The sequence below is a fragment of the Lytechinus pictus genome, unplaced genomic scaffold, assembly GCF_037042905.1.
Source record: "Lytechinus pictus isolate F3 Inbred unplaced genomic scaffold, Lp3.0 scaffold_20, whole genome shotgun sequence".
Lineage (NCBI taxonomy): Eukaryota > Metazoa > Echinodermata > Echinoidea > Temnopleuroida > Toxopneustidae > Lytechinus > Lytechinus pictus.
This window is the reverse complement of record NW_026974141.1, coordinates 16,115,864-16,134,754: the sequence shown is the minus strand read 5'-3', so window position 1 is coordinate 16,134,754 and position 18,891 is coordinate 16,115,864. Positions and strand designations below refer to the sequence as shown.

The following is an 18,891-nucleotide window of genomic DNA, read 5'->3' as shown; positions in this document are numbered from 1 at the left end:
GAAAATGCAAAAAGCTCCTCCATGAGAAGCTTGGTTGCTTCGCTCGCTTGCATTCGAGTTTCTTCGAAAAAAAATATGCATCTTGCCCCTGGGAAAACTTTGTGCATACGGCCATGTTGAATGGGGGCATTGAACCAGAGCGCACCCCCGTGAAAGAAAGAGGGAGACTTGATGTGAAGGTCTTTCTTTTGTCCACTCTTGATCTTTGTTAACCCTACCCCTACAAACTTTGAGTCATTACGTCACTATTGATCCATTGTTTTTTATATGTATTATTTTGTGACAGGGACCGGATGGATCAACAATCTCTTTGACTTTTACTTTCTTTGAGCTGCAAAACAGTCTTCTTTACACAAACGGGCAAACTTATTATCCTGATTTTGTGATCGTTTACGATACACTTGTGACTCAGGATGGACAAAGGCTTTGGGGATCAGATTATTCACTCCCAATGACATTCCAATCTTCTGGAAATCAAATGAGGATACTGTTCGAGTCAAACACCCAACTCGAATACGGTGGATTTGCTGCAAATTATGCAATAAATACACCAGGTACGTCAACTACGACGCCAACTACAACTACAACTACACAAACAACCACAACAACACAACCAACCACAACAACTCAACCAACAACAACAACTCAACCAACCACAACAACTCAACCAACCACAACAACACAACCAACCACAACAACTCAACCAACCACAACAACTCAGCCAACCACAACAACTCAACCAACAACAACAACTCAACCAACCACAACAACTCAACCAACCACAACAACACAACCAACCACAACAACTCAACCAACCACAACAACTCAGCCAACCACAACAACTCAACCAACCACAACAACTCAACCAACCACTACAACTCAACCAACCACAACAACTCAACCAACCACAACAACTCAACCAACCACTACAACTCAACCAACCACAACAACTCAACCAACCACAACAACACAACCAACCACAACAACTCAACCAACCACAACAACTCAGCCAACCACAACAACTCAACCAACCACAACAACTCAGCCAACCACAACAACTCAACCAACCACAACAACACAACCAACCACAACAACTCAACCAACCACAACAACTCAGCCAACCACAACAACTCAACCAACCACAACAACTCAGCCAACCACAACAACACAACCAACCACAACAACTCAACCAACCACAACAACTCAACCAACCACAACAACACAACCAACCACAACAACTCAACCAACCACAACAACTCAGCCAACCACAACAACTCAACCAACCACAACAACACAACCAACCACAACAACTCAGCCAACCACAACAACTCAACCAACCACTACAACTCAACCAACCACAACAACTCAACCAACCACAACAACACAACCAACCACAACAACACAACCAACCACAACAACAACTTCAGAAGTCGTTGGTAGCTGTGGAGGAACCTTTAACGACCCGATTGGCCAGTTTGCTTCACCAAACTTTCCGGCATCATATCCGAGCAACTCTTCGTGCACATACCAAATAACCGTGGCAGAAGGAAAACGTGTTGCTTTAACATTTAATGAAGTTGATTTAGAGCAGCGGTACGGGTGGTGGTGTTATGACTGGATACAAGTATATCTTGGAAGTAACAGCGGTAACATCAGGTAAGTTTTTTTAAAATAAATTATATACCATGTAAAAGAAGTAAATATTGGTTCCAAGTAGCCAAAATTGTTTTTGTCTCGCCTGCATATATAGCAGGGCGAGGCTAGGTATAGGCGCAACTTTTCCGACCGCGGCGGGGGCGTCAGCGTCATCAACATTGAAATCTTAACCAAGGTTAAGTATGAAATGCCGTCATAACTTTATTTTTTATGGATCTACTTAATGAAACTTCGACATAAGAGTGATAAATTATCATTGAATATCCTGTGTGAGTTTCAGGTCATATGACCAAGGTCAAGGGTCATTTACGGTCAATGAACTTCTGCCATATTTATTTTGTTGAAGTGGCATCATAACTTTGAAAGCTTATGGAACTAGTTCATGAAACGTGGACATTAGGGTAATATTACTTATCGTTTTGCACGAGTCGTAGGTCACATGATCACGATCAAAGGTAATTTGGGGTCAATGAACATACTACTGTACTATCATATGAACGGTATTTTGGAGTTGAAAGCCGTCTTCATGCCTCATCAGTGTAATTTATGTGGTGATACACATACACCGAAAGTGGACTGAAGTCTTCTTCTTCTTCTTCAAGCTACACTGCCTCCTTCAATCCTGAAGATTCTTGCAGTATTGTAGTACCGGGGACCGGCAGGTGCAATACACCGGGTGAACACCCTACTCTTTGACGAATAGTGTATTGGTTTTAACGTGCATAGGTTGTGACTCTCCTATACACGGGACCAACATTTGCGTCCTTTCCGATGGACGGAGTGTTTTCCAACTGCATTCACACCCGCACTGAACACAGCGGTGAGGCACGTTAACACACAACGCTAGCATCAGTTTTTTTTGTTAGACGTCTTCCGGCATGCTGCGGGACTCGAACCCACGCACGTTGAGATCTACGATCTTATCCGGAACAGGCGCTCTAACCGACTGAGCTACACCTCAAACTAATTATCCCCTTTTTATACACATGGTCCGAGGCCTGCAATTTTATGTCTACACATAAGCCGGCTTCACGTCGCCCATTCAGGTGACACGGAACAGTTTTATTTTCTTTATTGGGTTCGTTAGTTCGCTATTTCTATTTCAGTGGCCAGCTAGCCTGAATCAGCATATACCATTTGCAGTACTGAAGCCGACGTGAAGCTGCCTTTAAACCTTATCCAAAGGTGGACTAAGTCCAAGCCGGCGTCAGTTCGGCTTTCAAAAAGGGAAGGTGATTTACATAAGTCAAGCCGCCTCTGACACCGGCTTTAGTCTACTTTCGGCGTAGTGGCGTACCTAGGATTTTCCACGAGGGGGGGGGGGCAAATTCGTCTGCCAAAAAAATTGACAAGCAAAAAAAAAAAAAGGTCTTCAACCACAAATAAAGGATCTCTTCCGCCAAAAAATTTGACAAGCAAAAAAAAAAAAAAAAAAAAAAAAAAAAAGGTATTCAAGACTCGTCAGGGGGGGGGGGGGGCAGGGATATGTCCCTTGCATGGGTTGTGACTCGTCAGGGGGGGGGGCAGTCTGCCCCCTCTGCCCCCCCATAGGTACGCTAGTGTTTCGGCGTATGTGTATCAAATTGCAGGCGTGAAGGTGGCTTCAAACATGGCGCATATGTATTAGGGTTGAAAAAATGATTGCTTGTTTATACCTCGGTCACATTTGCTCTGCGGCAGCCGTACGGTGAGACGAAAACAGCCGTTTTTACATTTTTTTTTTATTGGAGGGGAGACCCAAGGTATGATAAGTATGATAAGTTATGATGTTTTTTTGTGGTTTGAATAAAAATGAAATAAAACGGCTGTTTTGACTCGCCATACGGCCGCCGTAGAGCAAATGTGACCGAGGTATTATAACATGTATAAGGTCCTCTTTGGAAGTCCATGGACGAGCATGGTGTCCACCTTTTCATAACTTTATATTGTATCATAAATACCTATCTATCTATCTATCCATTTATATATATATCTATCTATCTATCTTTCCATTTATATCTATATCTATCTATCTATCTATCCATTTATATCTCTATCTATCTATCTATCTATCTATCTATCTATCTATCTATCTATCTATCTATCTATCTATCCATTTATATCTATATCTATTCATCTATATCTATATCTATCTATCTATCCATTTATATCTATATCTATCTAATCTATATATATGTCTATATTTAACTTTCTTATTAACATCCGATTTTGATGAAATTTTCAGTGTTTGCTACTTTGAATTATCTCTATTGATTCAAATTGACATTTTTCTGCAGTGGGGTGGACTTGACCTTTAAGCAACTAATTTCATAGCAACTTCAGTGCCTTAACATGCATAAGGTATGATTTAAGACTTTGTGGACGTACACGGTACACCCCACCTTTTCCAGATATGAATTGCCCCCGTATCCATTTATTTATCTATCTATCTATCTACCTACTTTTTCTATCTATCTACACCTATATTAACATCAAATTGATAAAATATAAACCTCTCTGTTAATTTTAATTACAGAATGTGCGAAGATGATGTCCCACAAGGAGAACTAATTTCGACGTCTAATACCATGACAGTTGTCTTCTCGTCCGATTACATCATAGAGACAGGCGGCTTCAGTGCCACGTACCGTACAGTCGACATCGTGGTCGTCAATACTGATCCTATTGCCGGAGGCTCAAGGAAACGGGTTTGTCGGGACACGCGCAACCAAGATGAACTGTTCATTCAGTCTCCTGATCTTACTCCTGCTAGTAGTGGTCAGAAGAACGTCCGATGTAATTACGATATCACTGCTCCCGAAGGCTCTCACGTTGAGCTTTTGTTTGAACCGACGTTTGAGATTAAAAACGTGACTGTATGGAATATTCCCTGCTTTAGGAACTACCTTGATATCTACATAGGTCAGGCAGGAAATGGTTACTTTTTTGATATCAGGTAAGTCCATATGACGTAGGCTTCACCCGAGTGTGGGGGGGGGGGGGGGAGGGGCACTTCCATGCGTGTCCATTGGGTAAAAAAAACACCCTAACAAGTATTTTAATTGATCTGAAAACGCACCCCTTTGAATATTAAAGTATAGTACTGTCGAGCCCACCCCCCCCCAAACCCCCCCCCAAAAAAAAAAAAAAAAACAGGTGTAATACCGGACCGGGCTGTACCGAGCTAGGCGCCACCAGGGCTCCGAACCACAAAGGTCTGTAATCAATCGCTAAATACCAGTGACCAATCAAGATCATCGTTTCATGCGCACTTTGTTTAAAATACTGACCGGGAACCAATCAGTGTGGTTCTTTCGTATATGCATTTCATCGCAAACCTTTGTGTTACGGAGCCCTGCAATCTGTCCTGAGATCAATCATCCTGCATTTCACTTGCAATGCCATCGGGGGGGGGGGGGGGTACATCATTCCTAAATCGGCCGAGGGGTAAATTAAACTCTTAATACATAATATTGGCTCAAAATGTATTCCATTATTAAATATTTTCTACTTTTATATTGTTGCAAATGGGACCCTAAATCACGTATAGGTTACCGCACGAAAAGTTTACCTTATTTTTCATCATTTAGTGGTTTTCACATCCTTATTACATTACGGATAATATACGAGTACATAACGTGCGGTATCTTGCTCCCCTTCCTGGAACTTTCACCTAGCAAAATTTAAATGACTTCTTACAAATTTCCGCAAGAAAATGCAGTAAAAGACATAACATTAAGATCATAAACGCTTTTAAAAATAATTTCTTAATGCATTAAAAAGATTGTTTAGTTTTATAGTACTTCTATTTCTATTGCATTAGAAATATTTTTCAATGTTATTTTACTTAATTCAATTATTTTTTGCAATCTAAAAAATCAGCGTGTGCCACAAAGTGCATTTGCCTGGATAGAGGCAGAGGTTAAGGGGGGCTGCAAAAATTCTGCGTGCCACCAGAAATCTGTGACAGAGCCACTCCTCTCAAAAGAATTAGGGCCTCTAGGAATATTTGCCTCTTCATTCAGACTTGCTTCCAGGGTAACTGTAAATTATAGCATATCACAAAAAACACATATTTTTTATTGTAAAACTTTGTTAAAATTGTGAAGATCATGATTGAAAACTTCAGTGCTTGAAAGCAGAGTAAATTCTCAATTTCTTGTCATGAGCAGCGGAAAATGATATCAAACGTATTCTAGGTGTTATGCACCCGATCACAACAATGAGCAAAAAAATTCATTCAACAGATAGTGTTTTATTTGATATAGTTTGCATATGATCTAACCCGGGGGGGGGGGGGGCACTTACATTGACGAGTGGATACCATGCGCGACTAAAAAAACACGTAAAAAGGATGTCTTTTTCAAGATAGGGTACGTTACGTACGTAACGTGATAAGGGTGTAATAAACACTAAAATAATGAAAAAAGGGTATCTATTCCGCTAGGAAATTTACGGGTTTAGGGTCAAATTTGCGAGGGTGTAAAAAATTAAGACAAAAATGTTTTATAAAGGATGTAGTTTTGCCCCAAGAGTCAACACTACGTGTTTAGAGTACGATTTGGGCGAGATGTGGGAGGTGGGGCTGTACTAAACCCAAAAATGATGTAGGTGAAGGTAAAACCGACGACCGACGTCCGTGACATAACAATAAAAATATCGCTGTACTTGTTTAGGGGTCAATGCAGGGAACTTGCAAAGAGTATCGTTTTGTTTCCAATACATGCATTGTTAAGGGTAGGGTTTCACACGCCAATACTTGTTAAAGCCCCTTTCACAATTGACGTACGACCTGTTTACGACCGCCTGCAACAGATTTTTCTTGTTGTTGCACGATCGATCTCTTGGTGTCTTGCGAGCACTCGCAGTGGTTGTAGACGAACGCACGAATTTGAGGTGGTCGGAGGTGGTCGTGACTGGTCGCATCTGAATCTGAACATGTTCAAAATCCAAACGCGATCAAATACGATTGGTTTACTCGCATCAGGTCGTACCATCGGTCGGGCGATCATCGTGTGAGTGTTGTTCAACGTTGTACGACTTGGTGCGAGAGGTGACACAACTACGTATAGTCGCATTTAGTCGACTGGAGGTCGTACAACACTTGCACATGCGCTAGATACCTACAGAGACCAGTCTTGCGACTGGTTGCGATAATATAAGACTGTTGCAAGACCGATCGAAATTACGGCTTACAACATTCCACTACCGTTGCATTCGCATGTATGCGACCGTACAGCCCCTTTCACAATTGACATCCGACCAGTTTACGACCGCCTGCAACAGTTTTTTTCTGCTGTTGCACGATCGATCTCTTGGTGACTTGCGAGCACTCGCAGTCGTTGTAGACGGTCGCACGAACTCGAGGTGGTCGTGACTGGTCACATCTGAACTTTGAACATGTTCAAAATCCGAACGCGATCAAATACGACCGATTCACTCGCATCAGCTCGTATCCGGGGTCGTACCATCGGTCGGGCGATCATCGTGGGAGTGTTGTTCAACGTTGCACGACTTGGTGCGAGAGGTGGCACAACTAAGTAGTCGCATTTACTCGACTGGAGGTCGTACAACACTTGCACATGTGCTAGCGACCTACATGTACAGAGACCTGTCTTGCGACTGGGTGCGATAATATGATGTGCCATAAGACTGTTGCAAGACCGATCGCAACGGCTTACAACATTGCACTACCGTTGTGTGCGACCGTTCCCCTCGCAATCCCTCGTGCAACACTCGCATGTGATCGCACGAGCACAATAGGATCATAATCGACTTACTCGTGCAACGGGTTTTACTGGTTGTTTTTGTTGTACGACAGCTGTTGCAACTGTGAAAGCCTATGTGCGATATTATGAGATGACTGGCGATTGATGCCTGTTGCAGCCTGTCGCACGACCAAAAGGTCGCAAGTGGTCGTACGTCAATTGTGAAAGGGGCTTTAGGGGTGCATATTCAGAAAATGGAAAATACGTGTTTAGGGTGCTTTTCGAGACCCCATGGTCGCGCATGGTATCCACTTGTCAATGGAAGTGCCCCCCGGGATATAACACTAATTCTAGGAAGGCTAATTTATGAAATTCCTTTGCCCAAAAGGGGAAGAGAAGTCACTTTATTTCTGGAATTATTTGACTGATGGAAAGATTGGGGCTTTTTAATGTTTCAATAGAAGATCTTGCCACAACATAAACATAATGTGGCAAGATCTTCTATTGAAACATACATGTTGGATTTTGAGTCGGTCGAATTATCAGTGCAGCATGGCTACTATAGTTCAATCCTTATTTCATAGGAATTTAGGTTTACTGGTAAAGAACACTCGTATACGGAGCAATATTTACAGGAATGACGCCCTGGGGTTATAATTCAAGAAACCTTTTCAATTGGCGAAGCTTACACTTTTACAAGAAAGATGTTCCAGTACGAATCACATTTAAGGTCTATTTAAGGTCTATATAAGGTCTATAATGTCTATTTAAAGTCTATATAAGGTCTAGACCGCGATGGAATTCGAACACAAAACCCTTGTTTTGTGTTCGAATTCCATCGCGGTCTAGCGTCCTTTTGGCAAGGCATCAATCCACAATTTGCCACACTCCATCCACGTGTTAAATGGGTTCCTGGTAGAATGTAAAAGCCTTTGTAGTATGTTTAGCGATTGAGTCTTGGAACTCTTGTCGGAATGCTCCCCAGGGAGTGGAGAAAGGGCATACATTGTGTGCAGGCATGTCAGGATGACCGGGGTAATAATAATTAAAATGTAAAGCGCTATGAAACAAACTGCGCTATATGAATGTAACTATTATTCTTATTTTTATTATTATTCAAAGTGGATTTGGAATACTTCGTCACCAACTTTGTAAGTCTGTAGGCAAATTCATGGGAGCTTTTTTTATAATTTATATTTAATGTATTTTCTATTGTTTTTTTTACGTTAATTTAAATCGGCATCCTGTTTAATATCTCTCCTTTATCACTCACACGACTTTGTCTCGCTTATTAAAAACTCTCAACAGTTAACATTATATAGATCCGTTACTTGAATAGGTTGCCTGATATTATTGTACTATGTACAAATTTAGAGCCTTAGGCTTATATTCATTTTATTTAAATCTGCTGCTTTCTGAATCATGAATTTGTATACTTTTTGTTTTTAAATTTTGTGACTTAACATTGATTTTCTAATAATTCTATAAAAACTATATTGAGACTTGGACTCTCTTTTTCTCCCCCCCCCCCCTCTCTGTACCAGTCTCTGCGGTGACCAGGCCCCTGTTGGTTCCTTCATAGCGGTGAACAATCAGATGGATCTAAAATTTAGGTCTAAGCGGAATGGACACGATGGATTCAAGGCTAACTTTAGATCGGTGAATATCGTACAAGTTTAAGTGAAGGTTAACAACAGTTTCAAGGTCACTAACAACAGAGGTATCAGGGTCAAGGCAAGAATATGAACTTTGGAATCGTTAAAGAATACAGGAGCAAGAAAAAAATATATTAAACGCATTATAGGCTAGCATTGATTTGACTTTTACAAATCTGAGCTGATTTTTTAGTCAAAGATATCAGTGTCTGCCCGAATTTAATTATGTATGCTTCCTGAGTGATTTTCAACCATTATCCATATGAACAATATTAAATGAATCAAAATTTAGTATTTCGAATTGGACCTTTGTGATATTCGCCTATGCCTTTAAATGTGAAGTCTAGCCAATTCAAGAAAAGCGTATTTGGGTAAATATGTAGTAGTTAAACAAGTGTATATGAGGAACGGCTTACGACCCTCTGATTATGCGGCCCTTTTCCTTGTGAGCATGTAAATGATGGAACTGTTGAGATCACCCATCACTATTTTTTTTTTCGTATGAAATATTTTATTTTCCCTCTTTATAGTGTGAAATTAGCTTTGATTCCTATCCGAATTGCCGTTATTGCAACATATTGTGATTTAATATGATAATGTTCAGAACAGAGTAACCAACTACTATATGCATATATAACTGTTTTGTGAAAAATTGAATGCGAAATGTTAAAATGTATGACATACTTCCTTTAAACTGGGTTCCAAAATAAACTGATCAAACTTTACAAGGGCATTGTACAAATTCCACCCAGTCAAAATGAACAATATTTTTACACATGCTAGCTTCAATAATCTTTACCAAGGACATGTCAATAATTGGTTCAATCACATAGAGGCTATAGCCCCTCACATCAATTGGTTTCAGAATCCGAATTCACAAAATGGCAAAAGAAAGACTAATGAAAATGAGATGGGATTAAATAAACTTCCCAGTTTTCACAGATGTCATTTACAGTAATTGACTTGATCACAACAAGCTACCGGAATTGAAAATCAAAATTTTAAGTGTTGGAAAAATCACCCAGCTATACGAACAGTTCCCTGTGAATGTCATGCGGGGAATAATCTGAACACGGTGTTATCTGTATGGGGCTGAGCGAGTCATTTGTAAAGTTTGATCAGTTTAAGCCCTCATCAAACGTATTCCATGTATTCGGAATCAGCAGGAATCGACCAGAAGCTGGAACGAAAATGATATTTAAAAAATCTAGAAATTTTTGGGAGGAACTTATGAATTTACCAAACTGGAGTTGAAATTCAGTAAATTACCAGGTGAATCATCATACACTAGTCAAAATGAACCGCAATGGAGTCAGATTGATAATTCGTGCTACATTCTTGGACATTATCATGATTATAGGCGCATTCTAAATATTCTGACTGCATTCGAAATATTTGTGTCATTTCTTTTGGCCGTCCCGAAGGTTTTGGTCATGTTCAAAACATTCGAGGGGTATTTTCGAACGGTGTTCGAAGTGGATTTAAATGACCAACTGGTGGTCGAACAATAGTTCTTTCATTCCGGCCAATTCTGCATGATTCGGAATAAGTGTGATGGGGGCTTTACATCCGATTTTGATGAAATCTTCAGCGTTATGCTTGTATGATTTGCGTTTTTAAATCCACATTTAATGTCGCATGGGCTTGACTTTGACTAATGGTGTATCCGCCAAGTTTCATAGGAAGTATTAATGAATGCAAAATAATACTGGCTTCAACAAATTGATTTGTATGATTTTTCAAAAGGAAGAATTGAAGCAGTCAACCAAACATGACGATTAAATCATATCAGGATATATTGTTGGTTGTATATCCATGCAAATAAAATTACCTTCAAGAAAATAATTTGTGCCCGAGAAATTCAAACAGCGATATAGCGCGATGTTTTCTTGTATTTGCTTTGGTATAAAACAAGGTCTTGCTTATAATTTGTCAAGTTAGATTAGTCTTTTCACAGGTCCGTGGTCTTTTAAGCATTATTTTGTTTGAAGAGTTAAAAACGCTTTGCAAATGAAACTAGGAGCAAAAGCGTTGCATTAATATTTTGTGGACTTATGTTTTAACAATAATGTACCACTAATTCCTAGTTAGTTTACATCAGACTATAAATTATTATAATGATAATTTGATTAAAAATGTATAATTATGATAGTGTTCGATGTAAAGTTTAAATCATTTAATTTTTGCCGAATTTACCTCTGTACGTAGAGCTTCAATACGCCTCGGAAGATTCTTATAATCTTTTCTAAACTGCACTGCAAAAACTATGGTGTTGATTTAACACCAGCCCGGAATCCATATAAGTCCACACCAGAGAAGTGTTAAACAACAACAGTTTCGTTTTGGTCTAACACCAGATAGGTGTTTATACAGCAGCAATTAGTATTAGAACAGCATCGGTTTGATTCCTAACTGGTGTTGTTTCAATATGTGGAGCGTTGTGGCCCAGTGGATTAGTCTTCGGACTTTGAAACAGAGGGTCGTGGGTTCGAATCCCAGCCATGGCGTAATTTCCTTCAGCAAGAAACTGATCCACAATGTGCTGCACTCAACCCAGGTGAGGTAAATGGGTACCGGTAGGAAGTAATTCCTTAAAAAGCTGTGTGCGCTATGAACGCCTAGCTTAGCCGGGTAATATAGGAGCGCCTTGAGCACCTAATTACAAGGTGGATATGTGCGCAATATAAATACCCTATATTATTATTAATACTTCTCTGGTGTGGACATAAATTTATATAGATTCCAGGCTGGTGTTAAATTAACTTCGGAGTTTTTGCAGTGTGCGATTGTGTATATTAAGCTTATTATTATGTTCATATCATTTATTCATGTTCATATTACCTTAAATTAATTGAGCACTGTATACAGCTCAGGGTAAAACCGGGGGTAATGATGAATGTGCGCCTCGGAATACATTACTCCTAGATATATTGCGCTATACATAAAAATGCATTTTACGTGTATTATCATATTTTTTCTTGTTAGATTTAACTATTTGATACGTCTTGTTGTATACACTCATAGAGAAGTTGTAATTAAAAGGGGGAAAACACAAAACGGTTTTATCATAACGTTTATCTTGTTATTTTTGTTTTGTTTGTGTATTAGAAAGAGCTGTTTGTGAGAATTGTGTACATAATATCATCATGATTATGTATGAGAAACATAGGCGGCGGAAGCGGGGGGGGGGGGGGACGTGTCCCCCCTAAATTTGAGGTGGGGGGACGATCCCCCTAAATTTTTCGAGGATGACCTTTTTTTTTTGCTTGTCAAATTTTTTTTGTCGACCCCCCCCTAAAAGTTTGGTTGATATATAACCTTTTTTTTTTGCTTGTCAAAAAATGTTGATGCCCCCCTAAATTGTTTGGCTTCCGCCGCCAATGATGAGAAATGAAGATGTGTTTATAGAAAAGTACACTAATGATTTAAACTTTTGGGCTAGCATGTTAGGATACCTAGATTCAATTTTTTTTAATATCATAAATACAATCAAATACTCCCAAATCCATTTACTTTGGCTTGCAATATTGTAATCATACTTTGAGGCTTTTTCTAAAATGCTGCTTCTTTGCTTCTTGTATAATTACCCGTTTGGAGAACGTCATGATATTTGTTATTTTACACTTTACCGTCATTTGAAAAGTGGAGGTGTTGTGGCTCAGTAGATAAGTATCTTTTTTGTCAACTTTTATTATATTTGTGCGTTAGTGTAATTGCTATATATCAGGGCCGGGGGGGGGGGGCACAGGGGAAAAATGGCACATTTTCTTCCGAAAAGGGACTGTCTTAATCATGGCCGTATGCAGAAAATTTTCCCGGGGGGCAGCACGCGTAAACTCTTTAGAAAAAAAATTAAAATCGGGGGAACAAATCGACCGAGCTTATCATTGAGGCGATTTTGCATTTTGTTCAGTGAAATTGATGGATTTTGTGCATACATTTGGTGAATTTGGGAAAAGGGGGCACCAAATCCAAGAACAAAAAGAGAAGAAAAGAAAAGGGGGAGAAAAAGGGGAAAGAAAGAGAGAAGAAAAAAAGAGAAGATGGAAGGGGGCACCGAATTGATGTTCTACCTAGGGGGGGGGGGGCTCCGAATTAATGTTCGACATAGGGGGGGGGGGCGCCGAGTTAAAGTTCGACATAACTAGGGCGCCGAATTGATCTTCAACCTAGGGGGAGCAGAATTGATGTTTTACCTAGGGGCGCCGAATCGGTCTTTAACCTTGGGGGGGGGGGCGCCGAATTATGTTTTACTTAGGGGCGCCGAATTGAAGTTCGACATAGGGGTGCCATATTGATCTTCAACCTAGGGGGGGGGGCGCTGAATTGATGTTCGACATAGGAGGGCGCCGAATTGGAGTTCAACCTAGGGTGGCGCCGAATTGATGTTCTACCTAGGACAGTCGAATTGATGTTCGACATACATGACATAGAAGCACCAATTTGATGTTTGTCCTGAGGCGCCAAATTCATGTTCGACCTTTGAAGCGCAAATTTGATGTTTTTCATGGGGCGAAAAATTCATATTCGACCTTTGGGGCGCCAATCTGATGTTTAACCGGGGGCGCCAAATTAATCTTTCACATAAGTTTGGCGCTCGCATCAAATGCCTATCCATTTGATGCCCATCTTGTCCATGATTACCAAAAGTGCTTAGAAAGTCGAATTTTTAGGTCAGAATGTCAATTTTTTATCTCGCTCTTCGCGTTCGCATCATTTAGTTAGTTGACGATCGAGCCTGTGCCTGGTTAGATAAGTGCTTAGAATGTCCAACTTTAGGTCGAAATATCACAAATTTTCAGTTCACGCTTCGCGCTCGCATAAAAATGTTTTGTTAGATACTCATGCTGTTCATGATTACCAAAAACGCTGACTCTAATGTTCAAATTTTAGGTCAAAATATCACCCTTTTTCAGCTCGCACTCGCACAATTGTTTAGATAGATACTAATATTTTCATGGTTACAAAAAGTGCTTAGAATGTCCAGTTTTGGGTAGGAATATAAACAAAAGTTGGGCTTCGTGCTCGAATAAAATTATTTGTTAGATATACCCATTCTGTTCATGATCACAAAGAGTGCTCAGAATGTCCAAATTTTAGGTCACAATATTACATTATTAAGCTCGCGCTTCGCACTCGCACAATTGTGTAGATAGATACCCATCCTGTTCATGGTTACAAAAAGTGCTTAGAATGTCCAGTTTTGGGTAGGAAACTCAAAATTTTTTGCTTGCATAAATGTTGAGATAGATAATCATCCAGTTCTTGATTACCAAAAGTGCTTACAGACTTTCCAAATTTGAGGTCAGAATATCAACAATTTTCAGCTCGCGTTTCGCGCTCTCATCAATTCTTTAGATATACGTATACCCATCATGTTCATGTTTACAAAAAGTGCTTAGAATATCCGGTCGGGAAACATATAGATGAAAATATTTTACACCCCCCCTATTAGCGAAAGCTGGATCCGCCCCTGGTAAAGAAGTGTCAGCTCCCGCTCACACATTTTTTAGGGCCTACTCTGATGAGAAGTTGAAACCCCAAAGTGCTTAAAATTTTATGCTTTCCGCAGGGGGCTGTTTCATAAAGTTAAGAACGACTGGTGATCCTTTCTTTTTAGAGCTTAAAAAAGGTTCATCAGTCGTTCTTTTGAAAGCACCCCCTTTCTCATGTCTGCCAAAAATGTCTGAACCCCCCTTTCGCGGACTTTTCCTGCCTTGGAGACCCCCCTAAATCCGGAACACTGCTCAATGTACTCCCCTCAGGTGAGCTCTCATCCAACCCCCTATCTGGAGCGTTGTGGCCCAGTGGATTAGTCTTCGGACTTTGAAACAGAGGGTCGTGGGTTCGAATCCCAGCCATGGCGTAATTTCCTTCGGCAAGAAACTGATCCACAATGTGCTGCACTCAACCCAGGTGAGGTAAATGGGTACCGGTAGGAAGTAATTCCTTAAAAAGCTGTGTGCGCTATGAACGCCTAGCTTAGCCGGGTAATATAGGAGCGCCTTGAGCACCTAACAAGGTGGATATGTGCGCAATATAAATACCATATATTATTATTATTATTATTATCTCAGGACAGACACCCCCCCCCTCATCTCAGGTAAGCTGTCATTACAATAGGGGTTCCCTGATGTCATGATGGAGGACAAGCTTTCAAAACTAGCAGGAATTTCAGGAATTTGATCCTGGGATTTGATCAATTTTTCTATGATATTCAAGATATTTTATAACTCCCTTTTTAAATTTCTCAGGAGTCCAAAGAGAGAGAGAAAAAAAAAATCACCCCTTTTTTAAAAGAAATCTCCGGGTGGAAAGTCAAATACACCCCCTTTTTTTACAATTCGCGGGCCGGATTTGTCCCGCGAAATAGTACCCCTTTACCGGACATTTTGGGAACACGCATGCGGTCCCTCCGATCCCCGATTGGGGGGGGGGGGACTCTTAACTTACGAACAGCGTTATGAAACACCCACCTGGTCGCATTTATTCTTTTCAAAAAGTGGTATGACAACATATTTAGGGATATTTTTGAATTTGGATTGCCCCTTTTCACGTGATTATGAAGTCAACGTGCATTTAAGGCACCTATGTGCCTGGACCCCAATATGAATATTCACGACTTGCGTCTTCTGAATAAGTTCTTTGCAAAATTATGTTACACCGAGGTTTTTTTATATGACTGCTAAGAAAGCACGAATGTCTGTGAGCAATCAACCAGGGGACCAACGGCTTAAGGTCCTCTCCGAGGGACCTGGTAATGAGGATAAATGCCTTACCAAAGGGCACTAGCGCACCACTTGGGAATGTGGTCGTTCGCAATGCCGGGCGTCGCCATGAATGAATCAGCACCCTCAAATTGCCGGTACCCTTACCTTAGGCTTTGATCTATATCTAGATTCAATTCTTAAACACTTATCAAATTGTCATAAATAACAAGACAAAATGCTAGGCTAGTTCTCAAATCTGGACCTGTGTAGTCCACGCGCATGCGAACTCCGAAGACGCAAGTCATGAATATTCATATCGAGGTCCGGAACTCTGGTGGGAAAAACAATTTCGCTGGCGGGAGGGGGGCACCATTTCCAAAGTTCAGAGGGGTGCAAAAATTAGGTGGAGCCTCCGGGGTGCAAATCCTGGATACGCGCCTGATTGCTAAATAATCGCATTTTAAAGTTGGTGATAAATGACATACATACACTTATACAATATTGGTGAGGGGGAATATAACGACAGCATCAATCCTAATATGAGTGCCTCTTTTGCTCAAAATGGCCCCCTTTTTTATGTCCATTATTTTCACAGCATAACATGGTCATCTTCCTTCATCTACTTACCATTTTTATTTCTTTGTAATAGGATAGGGCTACCAAGTTTCATCAAATTGATAAATTTCCGTTATATATTTAAGACAACTTAATTTCCGTTATAAAGAAAAAAAGATGGAAACCTACAGCTCTTCAATGGGTTTTCCTAATTTCTTTGACTCTTATTGAGTCTGAATTGCTATGTCAGGAAAAGTGTTGGAACATAACTTGAAGTAGAAATTGGAAGCTGATGAGCCAAATAAGCGGAAAGTCAAACCTGGCAAAAGAGTTATAAAGATGTAGATTTAATATTCAAACTTGCACAAAGAGATCGTTGTGTGATTGAATAATGAAGAAAATAAATTGTGTATTCTGAAAACCCAGATTTTCAGAACATTTAACACAACATGACGTCATGGTCTTGAGGCCGGTGAAAAGCAGTGACAAGAAAGCTTATTTTCTAAACCCAATAATTTGAGCGAACTCAGTTTTAACATGTATGCTATGGTAAGCGTAAAGTTGCATAAAGCTTACATTGTCATGATTGTTGACCTGTAGAGTACTTTTTAAGCTTACGATTGGTAAATGACTCGTCAATTTTTACTTATCGGTCCGTCTCGGTTTTAATGTACAGTGACATTTATTCCATCGTCAATTCTTGAATTCTAATTTTTCTACAGGATAACAGGCCACGATTTTATGCATGGACGATTGAAAAAGCTCGTGGTTTTGACTCTTCTCTAGCCTTGTAGTCAGAAGGTCGTGTGTTCGAATCCCAGCGTGGCCTCACTTATGGTGCTGTAGGGTTACCTGGTAGGATGTGAAAGTCATTGTAGGTTGTCCAGCATTGCGTGCGCCTCAAAAGCAACTGGCTGGAATTTACTGTTAATAGGGATTGCCTTCTGGTCATATAAGGACCGCGTTTAATAAATGCTTCCACTTAGTATGCTATAGTCATAATATTTGGGGAAAACCCAGTGTATTAAAGAAGGTCTGTAAACAAAGAGGCCGCTATTCATAATACTGAAGATGGTCACTGGTCATAACGTGAAAAAGTAGCCTATGACTATAGGCTATTTGTGGGAAAGGGGTTTTTGGTCACGTTTAAGGTTTGATATTCATAACGGCCGTTATTCACATTCAAATATGAGGGTAGCTACAGTATTCATAATTGACAATGTTACTAGTCATCGAATTTAATTGTAATTATCCATATGAAATGAAAACAAGCTTTTTCTTTCACTGTGAAAGTAGAGACCCTACATATTCTTCAAACTATGAGTTGCGAACCGCATTCTATAATTTGTGGATAAATGACATCAAATTTGGATTATTAAAACATTCTTAGGATTAATGATGCTCATGGTGAATTATGTATAGTAACCTTTATGGACAAACCCTCATGGCTTTATATTTAAAGGACAAGTTCACCCCAACAAAAAATGATTTGAATAAAAAGAAAAAATCCAACAAGCACAACTCTAAAAGTTTCATAAAAATCGGAGGTACAATAAGAAGGTTATGCCATTTTAAAGTTCCTTTGTATTTTATTACACGAAATAGGAAATACTCTAATTTTCTCCTCGTTGTTCTGGGAATCAAAGTGTTATCCCTCCCTAAACATTTGGAATTACCATTGTTTTAACATGTAATGGTTCAGTCAAGTTGGTCCTTATTGTCAAATCTGTAAAATATATATATATACATAATTCAAACAATAAAACACAAAAGAAATCGTGAGTGAGGGACATCATCGACTTTCTCATTTGCATATCACCGAGTTGTGCATATAACTGTTTTTTGAAATATATGCGAAACTTTAAAATGTCATAGCTTTCTTATTTTACATCAAATTTTGATGAAATTTTCAATGCTATGCTCGTTCGATTTTTCTCTATTGATTCAAATCAACATTTTTCTGAGGTGGACTTGAGCTTTATTAGTGAAACTTTATGTTTTATATCGAACGTTCGGATATTTAAAGAACTTTAAAAATAATCATGAATTGTACATAATTCCTGCAAGCACGATATGTCTATTTCAGATGTATGGATTTCTTTCAATAAAAAATGGAAATATCAAGATGGCCCTATGATTATGAGGAAGATATAAATAATATTTCCTCTTAATTTATCGCCAGATATCACTCACACAGTTCCCTACATATTCGAAACGTGTGCCGATTATTTGATTTCATTCAATGTATGTATACATGTATATAGGTCTTGGGAGCATTGGCTGAAAACTTAGGAAATATAGTTCACTTCGGAAGATTGCAACTTTCGGAAATGTATCTGCACGTCTTAAGGAGTCGTGATCATTGACCGAATGCCAAGGATACAATAAAGTAGTTCGATCCCAAAGTTTAAGGTGCTTTCGTTTTGACAACGGATCCTTCTACCATGTCTACAGTATACGACGAATGACGACGATATATTCTGAAATCGAGATTGTTCTACAAATAGTTTTACCCTCATTGTATATATCACAATTCTATGATTATTAACTGTTTATTTCCTATCGAAAAAAATGTATTCCCTTTGTATTGATTTGTATGGTTATTATTTAATATTTGCGTAATGAATC

The 18,891-nt window shown here is 39.5% G+C and overlaps 1 protein-coding gene across 1 annotated transcript; it reads left to right on the top strand.

Moving 5' to 3' along the window:
- Positions 1 to 291: 291 nt before the first annotated feature.
- On the top strand, positions 292 to 10,030 carry LOC135157889 (uncharacterized). Its single transcript, XM_064115026.1, has 3 exons — positions 292 to 1,656; positions 4,172 to 4,591; positions 8,888 to 10,030. Exons 1-3 carry the CDS (start codon positions 452 to 454, stop codon positions 9,021 to 9,023), a joined length of 1,761 nt encoding a protein of 586 aa, XP_063971096.1. The 5' UTR covers positions 292 to 451; the 3' UTR covers positions 9,024 to 10,030.
- Positions 10,031 to 18,891: the final 8,861 nt, after the last annotated feature.

Coding starts and splice junctions, on each gene's coding strand:
- LOC135157889 (XM_064115026.1), top strand. CDS start 452: ATGACATTCCAATCTTCTGGAAATCAAATGAGGATACTGTTCGAGTCA. Junction 1,657..4,171: donor AGTAACAGCGGTAACATCAG/GTAAGTTTTTTT, acceptor TTTTAATTACAG/AATGTGCGAAGATGATGTCC. Junction 4,592..8,887: donor GGTTACTTTTTTGATATCAG/GTAAGTCCATAT, acceptor TCTCTGTACCAG/TCTCTGCGGTGACCAGGCCC.